General features: G+C 45.4%; 1 protein-coding gene across 1 annotated transcript in view; it reads left to right on the top strand.

The window, feature by feature from the left end:
* Positions 1–11,455, top strand: part of IQCA1 (IQ motif containing with AAA domain 1) — a 187,889-nt gene that overhangs the window by 133,410 nt on the left and 43,024 nt on the right. The window contains exons 13-14 of the mRNA XM_010862043.1: positions 1,120–1,202; positions 10,919–11,026. Of these exons, the coding sequence (XP_010860345.1) occupies positions 1,120–1,202; positions 10,919–11,026 (191 nt within the window). The remainder of the gene's footprint in view (positions 1–1,119; positions 1,203–10,918; positions 11,027–11,455) is intronic.

Here is an 11,455-nt window from a genome sequence, read left to right as displayed (position 1 = left end):
CCCCCTTCCTCCCTCCCTCGCCCCCCAACTCCCTCCCCAGCATCAGAGTCTTTTCCAATGAGTCAACTCTTCGCATGAGGTGGCCAAAGTACTGGAGTTTCAGCTTTAGTATCATTCCTTCCAAAGAAATCCCAGGGCTGATCTCCTTCAGAATGGACTGGTTGGATCTCCTTGCAGTCCAAGGGACTCTCAAGAGTCTTCTCCAACACCACAGTTCAAAAGCATCAATTCTTTGGTGCTCAGCGTTCTTCACAGTCCAACTCTCACATCCATACATGACCACAGGAAAAACCATAGCCTTGAGTAGACGGACCTTTGTTGGCAAAGTAATGTCTCTGCTTCTGAATATGCTGTCTGGACAGTATTTGAATGTGATTTATCAGAATTCCAGCAACCCAAGCCCCACTTAATTTCACTGGGAGTTTCATTCATTAAGTGGAATACTTTCTTCATTTTTTCCCCCAATTAGTATAAATTGTCCATGTGCTGGCTACCTGCCCACGCGCCGCACCCCCCGCCACCGCACTTAGAGAAGTGATGTTGTCATCTGTAAACAGCAGAGAAGAGCTTAACATGCTCCTAAAGAATTACTACACTCACAGCTTTTGACATTTTGTCTTTCACATTAAAATGATTTCCGTTATAAGCCTTTGTTCCTTATAGATATTTCTTTTAAACTATTATGCTATGGAGTTAAAAGGAAACATCAATTTCATGAAGGATTAATGATCTACTACAGCTTGCAGATGCTAACTGAATATATAATTATGGGCCTGTTACATTACTATTATTGGGTAATTTCTGACTCATATTTGTATCATTATGAAGGCTGAAGAAAGGGCAGACTTCAAGAGTTATAGCTGGTCTCAGATGCCCAAAGATATAATTCTTATTAATAGGAAATATCAGATATACCCATGGATCAGTGAGTGTATTGTTTTTAAAAAGCCTAATTCATCCCCAAATTGTAAAAAGGGTTCAAACATCAATTTATTTGTGTACATATGAATGTACTTTGAATTAGACCTGGTTAAAGTTTGCTACATTTGTGAGGATTAACATAAACACTGCAGATTTGATGTGTTTGCTCACGGAATCGATGGTCTTCTTTTTCCCCAGGACCATTGAGTCTCTGTATAAGGAACTCGTGGAAGAAGGCTTACTGATCCAGGCACTGAAAGTCAGCCTCTCAGATTACATTGGTAAAGTACACCAACAAAGACGCGTGTGTGTGTCACATACGTATGTCACCCCCTGGGGTTTAAGGACCCAACGGAGGGAAGTACGTTTCATCTGCGTTTTATCCCAAATCTGGCCCCTGGTGGCTTATAGTAAATGTTTGTTGGATTGAATTGGTTTGAGCTCTTCCTGCGCTGGGATCTAGTAGGGTTGACTGTCTCCCTTAATGTAGGAGAAGCAGATTTCCAAACCTACTAGCCGGGCTCCCTAGGGCATTCTTTCTGGCTGAAGCTGAATTGAGGAAATGAAGAATTGTTCATGCTCTCATGATTATCAAAATGCCCTAGAGGCAGCACCTGGTATTTCCAACACAGAGTCCTTTTAGGAGGAATTCCTTCCAGAATTCTATCTAGGGGCCACCATGGGAGTAATAGGGAGGAACACGCTCAGCCACTCAGTCGTGTCTGACTCTTTGCAACCCCATGGACTGTAACCCACCAGCCTCCTCTGCCCGTGCAATTTTCCAGGCAAGAATACTGGAGTGGGTTGCCATTTCCTACTCCAGGGGATCTTCCCAACCCAGGGATCGAACCCACATCTCTTGTATCTCCTGAATTGGCAGGCAAGTTCTTTACCACTGAGCCACCTGGGAAGCCGCAGCTGGGAGGAATGAGGAGGGGACATTTACTATCACCGTCTTCAGCTGATGTCTCTCTCTTAATGTTTAAAAAAACGGGCCCAAGGACCTGAAAACGTATTTTGTTTTGTTTTGTTTTGTTTTTGTTTTTGTTTTCTGAAAACGTATTTAAAGCTTAAAATCCTTCCCATCTCCTTCCACCCTAATATAAACCTCATGTTCACTTTTGTGAGTCTACGATCAGTGAGAACATCCTCCCACAGAAACACAAAAAGATAATCACACTCAAAAAATTTTATATCATACAGTTACCCAATATCTAGTTAATAATCAGTTTTTCCCAATAGTCCTAATTAGTCCTTTGTAACTGTCTTTCTCAATCCAGAATACCGACCATGATCATGGAGGTGATGGTCGTATATCATTTTAGCCCTTTTCATTCCTTTGCATGTGTGCATGATAAGTTGCTCTCCATCATGTCTGACTCTTTGCAGCCCTATGGACTGCAGCCCGCCAGGTTCCTCTGTTCATGGGATTTTCCAGGCAAGAATACTGAAGAGGGTTGCCCTTTGCTTCTCCAGGGGATCTTCCTGACTTGGGTCGAACCCACGTCTCCCACATTGGCAAGCAGACTCTTCAGAGCCACCAGGAAGCCCGTCATTCCTTTTGTCTGCAGAAGTTTACAGGCTTTTTCAGTCCTTCCCAACGCTGACAGTTTTAAAGTGTCTGAGCTGTTTTACAGACTGTCTTTCAGCTGGTTTGGTTTGATGGTTTCCTCCTGACTTGATTCATGTTGAATGCTTTTTACAGGAAAAAAAAAAAAATTGGCAATATTGTGTCCTCCTCAGCCTTTCATGCTGAAGGCATATGATGAAGCTTTGTCCCATCACTGGTGATGTGAAGTTTCATCCCTGATGAAGCTTCCCCAGATCCCTCCATTGTAAAGCATCATTTTCCCCTTTATTGTCAATGATAATCTACGGGGGATCCTGGGGGCTCTGGAGATTCTGCTCCCAAGCATATTAAAGGTTTTAGCATCTACTGATGATCTTTGCCTGCATTGATGGTTGCTCTGGTGGTCGTAAAATGGGTATGTTCTAGTTCTGTCTCCTCTTCTTTATTTATTAGGTACCATTTTTCTGGAAAAATTTCCCTCCCACCTTCCTTTTAAAATTGTTGTGGTATCAGTGTGGACACATGGACTCTTTTCTTTTTCCAATTGCATTGTAACCCATATCCATGTGATTCATTCCAGTGTTTACAATGACCCAGTTTCAGCCTGCGAGAGCAAAAAGGCTAACATTTCCCTTGGATCAAAAATGATACTGTAATCCCTTTGAAATAGAGACACATTTCCTTCTTGGGCACTTGGAAGAACCTTCATTTTTCCTAATGTTATAAGATTTTACCAGGCTGTGTATTGAAATATGTATTGGGTTTCTATTTATTTCTTGTTTCTTCTTCAAATACTGTAGGGTTTTTTCCTGGATTACGTTGATTATGTTCTGTTAATTCTGTTTATATGAAAAAATACCACTGTTAGCAGAAGTCTATCTCCTTACTTACGGTTGAGATCTCAGTTCTGTCTGCTTTCTCCCTTCACATCATGTCTTTTATTGCTTCACTGAATCCCTGGTATTAGTACAGAGCCTGGCAGATGGTAGAGTCTTAAAGAATTGTTGTTGTTCAGCTGCTAAGCCGTGTCTGACTCTGCGACCCCATGGACTGCAGCACTCCTGGCCTCCCTGGCCTCCACTATTTCCCAGAGTTTGCTCAAACTCATGTTGACTGAGTCAGTAATACCATCCAGCCATCTCATCCTCTGCTGCCCCCTTCTCCTCCTGCCCTCAATCTTTCCCAGCATCAGGGTCTTTTCCAAAGAGTCAGCTCTTCACATCAGGTGGCCAAAGTATTGGAGTTTCGGCTCCAGCATAAATCGTTCCAATGAATATTCAGGATTGATTTCCTTTAGTATTGACTGGTTTGATCTCCTTGCAGACTAAGGGCCTCTCAGGAGTCTTCTCCAGATCCACAATCCGAAAGCATCAGTTCTTCAGTGCTTAAAGAATTAATGGACGTATTTCTCACCTTCTTACTGGTTTCCTACCCATCTTGGACTTTCTTAGTGAGCTCTTTGGTCAGTTTCCGGGTAGCATCTTAAAGTTGCCTGAGGTCAAAGCAAATAGAAATCGGCCTCTGAAGCATGACCTCAAATGAACATGACCCAGTCCAGCAAAACAGTCAAGCTGCCTCCAGGCTTGGCTCCCTCTTGCCTTTTCTATGTTTTTCTCATTTCTCCCCGTTAAGGTTCTTATCTTGGAAAGGTAGCAGTGGATCCTCCCAGATCCCCACATAAAAACTAGACAAAGCAACTAGATGGCAGAAGCCCATGGACAGCATTTGCACCAAAACAAAATGAATGAAGTTTCCCCTCAAAGCCCAAAGTACAAGCCATTGGGGACAAAAAACGAGAAGAACCCCAGAGTAGCCAGCAAGCACTCCCTGGAGAGCAGAGTGGGACCACGGTAGTAACTGCAGGTGGAACCGGGAGGAGTTTGCCCACTGCATCAGCAAAGGCCTGACAACGGACAGCCTCAGAAAGTCTGAGCAGCTGCGACAGTCCAACCACTAGATGCTCTCGAAGTTGACTCTTCGAAGACAGGGCCTTATACTGCAAGGAAGCTCTTGGGAGTAGAACTGAACTGGAACCACTGAACAGGAACAGTAGAGATGAAGAAGAGGAAAGATCCAGAATAAACTGGGGGAGGGGAGCAGAGCCAGGACATCACAAGAAGCAAGCCACCATAGTAATAACAGATATGAAAACTACAGAAGACAAGGGCTCTCTGGGATTTAAAAAGCTACCCTGACCCCAACTATCTCCTCAGCATACAGGAGTATTAGCTCATATATTTAAGCAATGAAAAGTTCAAGGTCAAAGCCCATGCAAAGCTTCTACTAAAAAAAAGGAAGAATAAGGAGCAGAGTAACATCACAGAGATACTCATAGAACAGACATACCTGGAATCTACTCTTGCAAACCAAGCAAATAAACATTAAGGAAATTACAGAAGGGATTTATAGAAGATATGTAAGAATACACAAAATGGAATTAGAAAAATGCAGAAATGAGTCGGAAAAAAATGGAGTATTTTAAGGGGAAAAATCGTTTTAGGAGAAAACTAAATTACAGTGAATACAAGAATGAATAAAGTCAACAAACCAAGCTTTAAGAGAAATGAAATGTGAAAGGCAGAAATTTTTAAAATAAAACTAGAAATGAAAAGTGAGATTAAAAGATTTACAAAGAAAGCAACAAATACTAAAGGTAGGCAAAGAAAATCCACATCCCTGAAGAGGAAAACCAAAGCAAAGGAAGAGAGCACACACTGAGAAGTTTTATTCATGAAAAATTTCCCTAAACAGAAGTGCAAACCGCATAATGGGTGATGATACTTTGTATGTGGAACCATCACCTCCAATGGGCCAACACCAAGACGTATTCTAATAAAAGTGCCAGACGTAGGGAAGGAGAAAAACCTCTGGGCATTACCCCTCTCCTTTTCTGGCTCAAACCTGGGCAAGCAGGGCAAGTGGTCTGTGCCTCGCCAGTTCCCCATCCAGGCTGGAGTTGTTTGGGGGGGGGTTAACATGTAACCCACTCCAGTGTTCTTGCCTGGAGAATCCCAGGGACGGGGGAGCCTGGTGGGCTGCTGTCTATGGGATCGCACAGAGTCAGACATGACTGAAGCGACTTAGCAGCAGCAGCAGCAGCAGCAGCATGTGTAATTCCACTCTCTTCTCAACACCACGCAAATCCCAGAACCCACTAGAGTCATAGCAGCTAGGACTGAAAGAGACTCAGAAGAGAGGACATTCAACTTCGTCATGTCTGGCCCCCCAAGGCTCAGCTCCCAACCCTCCCCCCTGCCACCGCCTGGTTCCTTGCTGTGCCCCTCCACATCTGCCCAGCTCTGAGCACTGGCCCTGTGCCTGAAAGCCAGCTCCCACCGTAAGCTCAGGTATGCCAGAGAGAGCGTGTTTCCTTACCCTTTATATCACTGTCATTTAGCATCACAGCTGCTAGGCTGCCAAGGTTATTCAAATTCAGTCCTTCTTACAGTGACAGACTTTATTTTCTTGGGCTCCAAAATCACGGCAGATGGTGACTGCAGCCATGAGATTAAAAGATGCTTGCTCCTTGGAAGAAAAGTCATGACCAACCTAGACAGTATATTAAAAAACAGAGACATTATTTTGCCAACAAAGGTCCATCTAGTCGAGGCTATGGTTTTTCCAGTAGTCATGTATGGATGTGAGAGTTGAACCGTGAAGAAAGCTGAGCACCGAAGAATTGATGCTTTTGAACTGTGGTGTTGGAGAGGACTCTTGAGAGTCCCTTGAACTGTGAGGAGATCCAGCCAGTCCATCCTAAAGGAGATCACTCCTGAATATTCATTGGAAGGACTGATGCTGAAGCTGAAACTCCAATACTTTGGCCACCTGATATGAAAAGCTGACTCCTTGGAAAAGACCCTGATGCTGGGAAAGATTGAGGGCAGGAGAAGGGGATGACAGAGGATGAGATGGTTGGATGGCATCACCGACTCAATGGACATGAGTTTGAGTAAACTCCGGGAGTTGGTGATGGACAGGGAGGCCTGGTGTGCTGCAATCCATGGGGTCGCAAAGAGGACACGACTGAGCGACTGAACTGAACTGAACTGAACTGAACTATGAGCCCCATCCCTACTCCAGCTATCAAGGCCCCCAATTCCCAGGGGGCATCCAAAGGTTGGGGAGATATTCTGGTGCCCTCCAAGACCCCACGGCTCCCACAGGGGCCACTCCTGCCTGCCCAGGACCCTCTGTCATCCAGGGCTCTCTCCCCTCTCCTCGTCCTCCAGGACACAGGGCTGATGCCCACTGACAGACACACTGACCAGCTCCTCGCTAAGGCTGGGGACGTCTCCCCCTCCTGCCCTCTGAAGCTGCTGCTCTCTGGGATGCTGGTCCTTTCTGTGCCTCAGTCTCCATGATTATGAGGATAACAACAGCAAGTGCCTCACTCAGTTGCTGTGAGAGCTTAATGAGTGAGGAGATGTGGTACCCAAGGCCATGCTGGCACAGAGCTGGCTGTCTCTATGTGTCGCTGGGGTCTCACCCAGCCTTCCGCGGGCTCAGGGTTTGCCAACAAGAGGGCTTGGTGACTTCCTGGTGCCTCTGTGTCCCTCTCTCCCTGTCCATGTCACAGAAACAGGAGGCCCCAAGGTGGCCACTCAAGGGGAAAATACAAAGGGGACAGACACAGCAGATATTCCCCTAAATTATCCTTTTCATACTGTCCATGGGGTTGTCCGAGGAAGAATACTGGAGTGGGTTGCCATTTCCTTCTCAGAGAAGACTCTTGAGACTCCCTTGGACTTCAAGGGGATCCAGCCAGTCAATCCTCAAGGAAGTCAACCACTGGAAGGACTGATACTGAAGCTGAAGCTCCAATCTTTTGCCACCTGATGCAAAGAGTCGACTCACTGGAAAAGACCCTGATGCTGGGAAAGATTGAGGGCAGGAGGAGAAGGGGGTGACAGAGGATGAGCTGGTTGGATGGCATCACTGACTCAATAGACATGAGTTTGAGCAAACTCTGGGAGATGGTGAATGACAGGGAGGCCTGGCGTGCTGCAGTCCATGGGGTCGCAAAGAGTCGGACACGACTGAAGTGACTTAGCACGGAGTAGAAAGGAAATGTTAGAAACTGATTCCACCTTGATTTCTTAATATTTTTAATTTCTCATCTTTTTGTTCAGTATTTATTTATCTATTTGGCTGTACCAGGTCTTGGTTGCGGTATGTGGGATCTAGTTCCCTGACCAGGGTTCGAACCCAGGCCCCCCGCATTGGGAATGCAGGGTCTCAGCCCCTGGACCACCGAGGAAGTCCCCCTTTCTCATTATTTCTTGTGTGCTTGTATGTTCCTATTCTCTGCATTTATTTCCTCTTTCTGTGTTCATTTGCCGAGGCTGCTGTAACAGGTACCACAGAGGGCAGGGGGGCAGCTTAAACAACAGGAAATTACTCTCCCAGCTCTGGAGGCCAGAAGTCCAAGGCCAAGGTGTCAGCGGTGCTGGTTCTTTTTGGAAGCTGTGCGCTCTTCCGGCTCCCTGGGCCCCTGCCCCCTGGAGGCCGAGTGTCCCTGGGCTCACGTGGCCCTCGCTGACCTCATCCTTGCATCTATTATCCTGCCCTGGTGGTTTGCCGTCAGTCACTGGCACTCCTTGGCTTCTGCTGTCTCCCATCTCTGCCTTCATCCTCACGTGACCTCCTCCCTGTATGTGTGTGTGTCTGTCTCCAGACATCCCCTTTCTATAAAGGATACCCTGACTGGATTAGGACTCAGCCTAAGAATCCACCAGGGATTGAACCCACGTCACCTGCGTTGGGAGGCGGATTCTTTATAATGAGTCGCCAGGGAAGCCCCACTGAGACACATTTTAAATGTTTCTTAGAGCTAAGGCTAAAGGGAGATTTTAGGCTTTCTATACCCTGTGTGTGGGGCTTTCACAGTGGCTGAGTGATAAAGAATGTGCCAGCCAATGCAGAAGACACAGGTTCGATCCCGGGGTTGAGAAGATCCCCTGGAGAAGGCAATGGCAACCCACTCCAATATGCTTGCCTGGAAAACCCCATGAACAGAGGAGCCTGATGGGCTACAGTCCAGGGGGTCACCAAAGAGTCGAACACAACTTAGCAAGTAACAACAACCACACTAAGAACCTCAGCTGAGTTCGTTTCCTCTGCAATGACCCTATTTCCAAAGAAGGTCACATTCTGAGATACTGGGAGTCGGGGCTTCCACATACGGATTTTAAGAGGACACGTTCCTGTCCCTCTCTCTGCTGTTGTCCTCGGCTTCCTTGCCCTTTTTCATGCTTTCTATCTCCAGTGCCTTTTCATCCACTATTTCCATCTTCCCTCCCTCATGGAGGACCTCGTGTCTGCAAGGAATCCTGAAGTCGCTAAGTACTGAGTGAGTCCACGGGAAAAGTTGATTACAGCTTCCAAGCTGGGAAATAGCAAAACGTAGTAACCCGCTTTCGGAATGAGTCTCATCATCTTCCCTGCCTTGGAACCAGCACCCACCAGTTCAACTTCATTTGTCTAAATAAAATCTGCTGCTGCTAAGTCGCTTCAGTCGTGTCCGACTCTGTGCGACCCCATAGACGGCAGCCCACCAGGCTCTCCAGTCCCTGGGATTATCCAAGCAAGAACACTGGAGTGGGTTGCCATTTCCTTCTCCAATTCGTAAAAGTGAAAAGTGAAAGTGAAGTCGTGTCTGACTCTTAGCGACCCCATGGACTGCAGCCCACTAGGCTCCTCTGTCCATGGGATTCTCCAGGCAAGAGTACTGGAGTGGAGTGCCATTGCAAATCTGCTGGGGCTCTATAAAACAGGGCACGCCTGGGTATTAGCTTTGATTTACTTAAGCAGGAAAAGGGGGTCACTTTGACATCCCCCCAAGGCCATGTTTACAGCAAGACGTGCTGGATTGAACCATGGCTGCAGGAGCCTTCCTGCTGCAGTGAAGGTGAAATTAACCCCTCTTCCGTTTATCACCTGCTCGTTTCAGAGCGCGGGGGCTCAGAAGCCGTAAGGCGAGCTTTCATTATCACTCATCTCCTTCACCAAGACCACTGTCCTTGCCAAGGACTCGTTTCGTGTGGAGGCTTTGAAAGGCTGTCATTCACAACAAAACCACGATCATTATCTAGTTTTTAACTCTCATTTTCTTAGCACTTGAAAATGCTTTAAAGCCCTCAATATTTTCAGGACTTCATAGGCACATGAATGTATTAATGTTCTTTTAGTGTTTTCATACACACATAAAGGTATTTGTGTATATATATAACATTGTGCTCTGCAAGATCCCAAGTGTTATGAAAAGAAAAAAAACCAAGAAATTGTGATTCATTTATGAAATATTTTTTCTTCAGATTCAGGTACAGATCAAGAGAGAATCAAGTGAGCATGTAAAAGTCCATCCTCATGACAAATGGAGACAGCCAAACTAATTTTCCTGGTGACCTTATCTAAATTAGTTGGAAAATAACACTTCAGATTTATGACTAGTTACAATTAAGCTCTTTGAAGCCTTCTAATTAAACCTGTAAAGATTTATTTCGATATTATTCCTTTGGTAATCCTTTAAAAATGATAAAAATGTTAATGAATATCACCCTCAAAAGGAGATATTTCTGTTTATCCTAAATTAGACTCAGATCCTTCCTTTCAAATGATTGCATTTCAGGTTCAGATTTACATACCTCCAATACAAATTTCACATCCATTTTAAATAAGTTATTTTTAAAGTTTGTGCAAATGTTAGACACAATCTCTTGGAATAGAAATTAAACCAAACCTGTTGTGTTTTAATTTACTTTATATGTTCTTCACTATAGCACTTGCTCTTCACATACATAACATTCAAAGGTTATTTTTTAAAATACTAGGAGGTTAGTCATACTCAACATAATTCCCAGTTACTGTAGTGAGTATAGAAATGTTTCTGTGGCTGGAAGTTTTTCTTCAAGCCTTTATCTTAAAAGTTCTCCATGATGACTCTTCCATAATACAGTTATATTTGCTCAGAAATATTAAATTTGTATTCTCTGTTCATTTTTGTTGTTCAGTTGCTAAGTCATGTCCAGCTCTTTGTGACCTGACGGACTGTAGCATGCCAGACTCCTCTGTCCTCCACTATCTCCGAGAGTTTGCTCAGGTTCATGTCCATTGAGTTGGTGATGCCATCCAACCATCTCATCCTCTGCTGCCCCCGTCTCCTTTTGCCTTTGAATTTTCCCAGCATCAGGGTCTTTTCCAGTGAGTTGGCTCTTCACATCAGGTGGCCAAAGTATTGGAGCTTCAGCATCAGTCCTTCCAGTGAATATTCAGGGTTGATTTCCCTTAGGATGGACTGGTTGGATCTCCTCGCAGTCCAAGGGATTCTCAAGAGTCTTCACTTGTTGATTCTGCAAACGACTAAACTACGTGGCTCAGACGGGCATAGTTTCCAGTTCATTCACCCTCTGTTTCTTTTCTCCCCAGGTGAGTACAGCTACCTGGGGACGAGCCTTCGCCAGGTGTCCATAGAACCCATGCCTTCCCTCCTGGATGTCCGACAGCTCATCACCCTGTACGCGATCCTGCCACTAGGTAAGGGCTCCTCCTGCCCCGCTGTGCCTGTGCTGGAAGCAGGGGTGTCTGCTCGTGTCTTCCTGGTTGTCGTCAAGGTGCACTGCAGCTTAACCCTTCCTACCGAGAACTGTGATTAAGGGTCGCTGCGCTGGATTGAGGCATCCGGAGCACCCGGGAAGGTACTGCCTGGGAAGCACAGCTGTAGCTCATTTGAGTGTCTTCTGAGCATTCTTTTCTTTTTATTGGAGTACAGTAGCTTCACAGTGTTGTGTTTCTACTGTACAGCAAAGTGAATCAGCCATACACACAGGTACATCCCCTCCCCTTTTGGATTCTTTCCTGTTCAGGTCACCACAGTCCCTTAAGTAGAGTTCCCTGTACCGTATGCTATACAGAATGTTGTCATGACTTATCTATTTCACACATGGTACTAGCAGTGTCTATGTG

Source organism: Bison bison, unplaced genomic scaffold, assembly GCF_000754665.1.
Source record: "Bison bison bison isolate TAMUID 2011002044 unplaced genomic scaffold, Bison_UMD1.0 scf7180017864475, whole genome shotgun sequence".
Lineage (NCBI taxonomy): Eukaryota > Metazoa > Chordata > Mammalia > Artiodactyla > Bovidae > Bison > Bison bison.
This window is presented reverse-complemented; position numbering and strand designations above follow the sequence as displayed.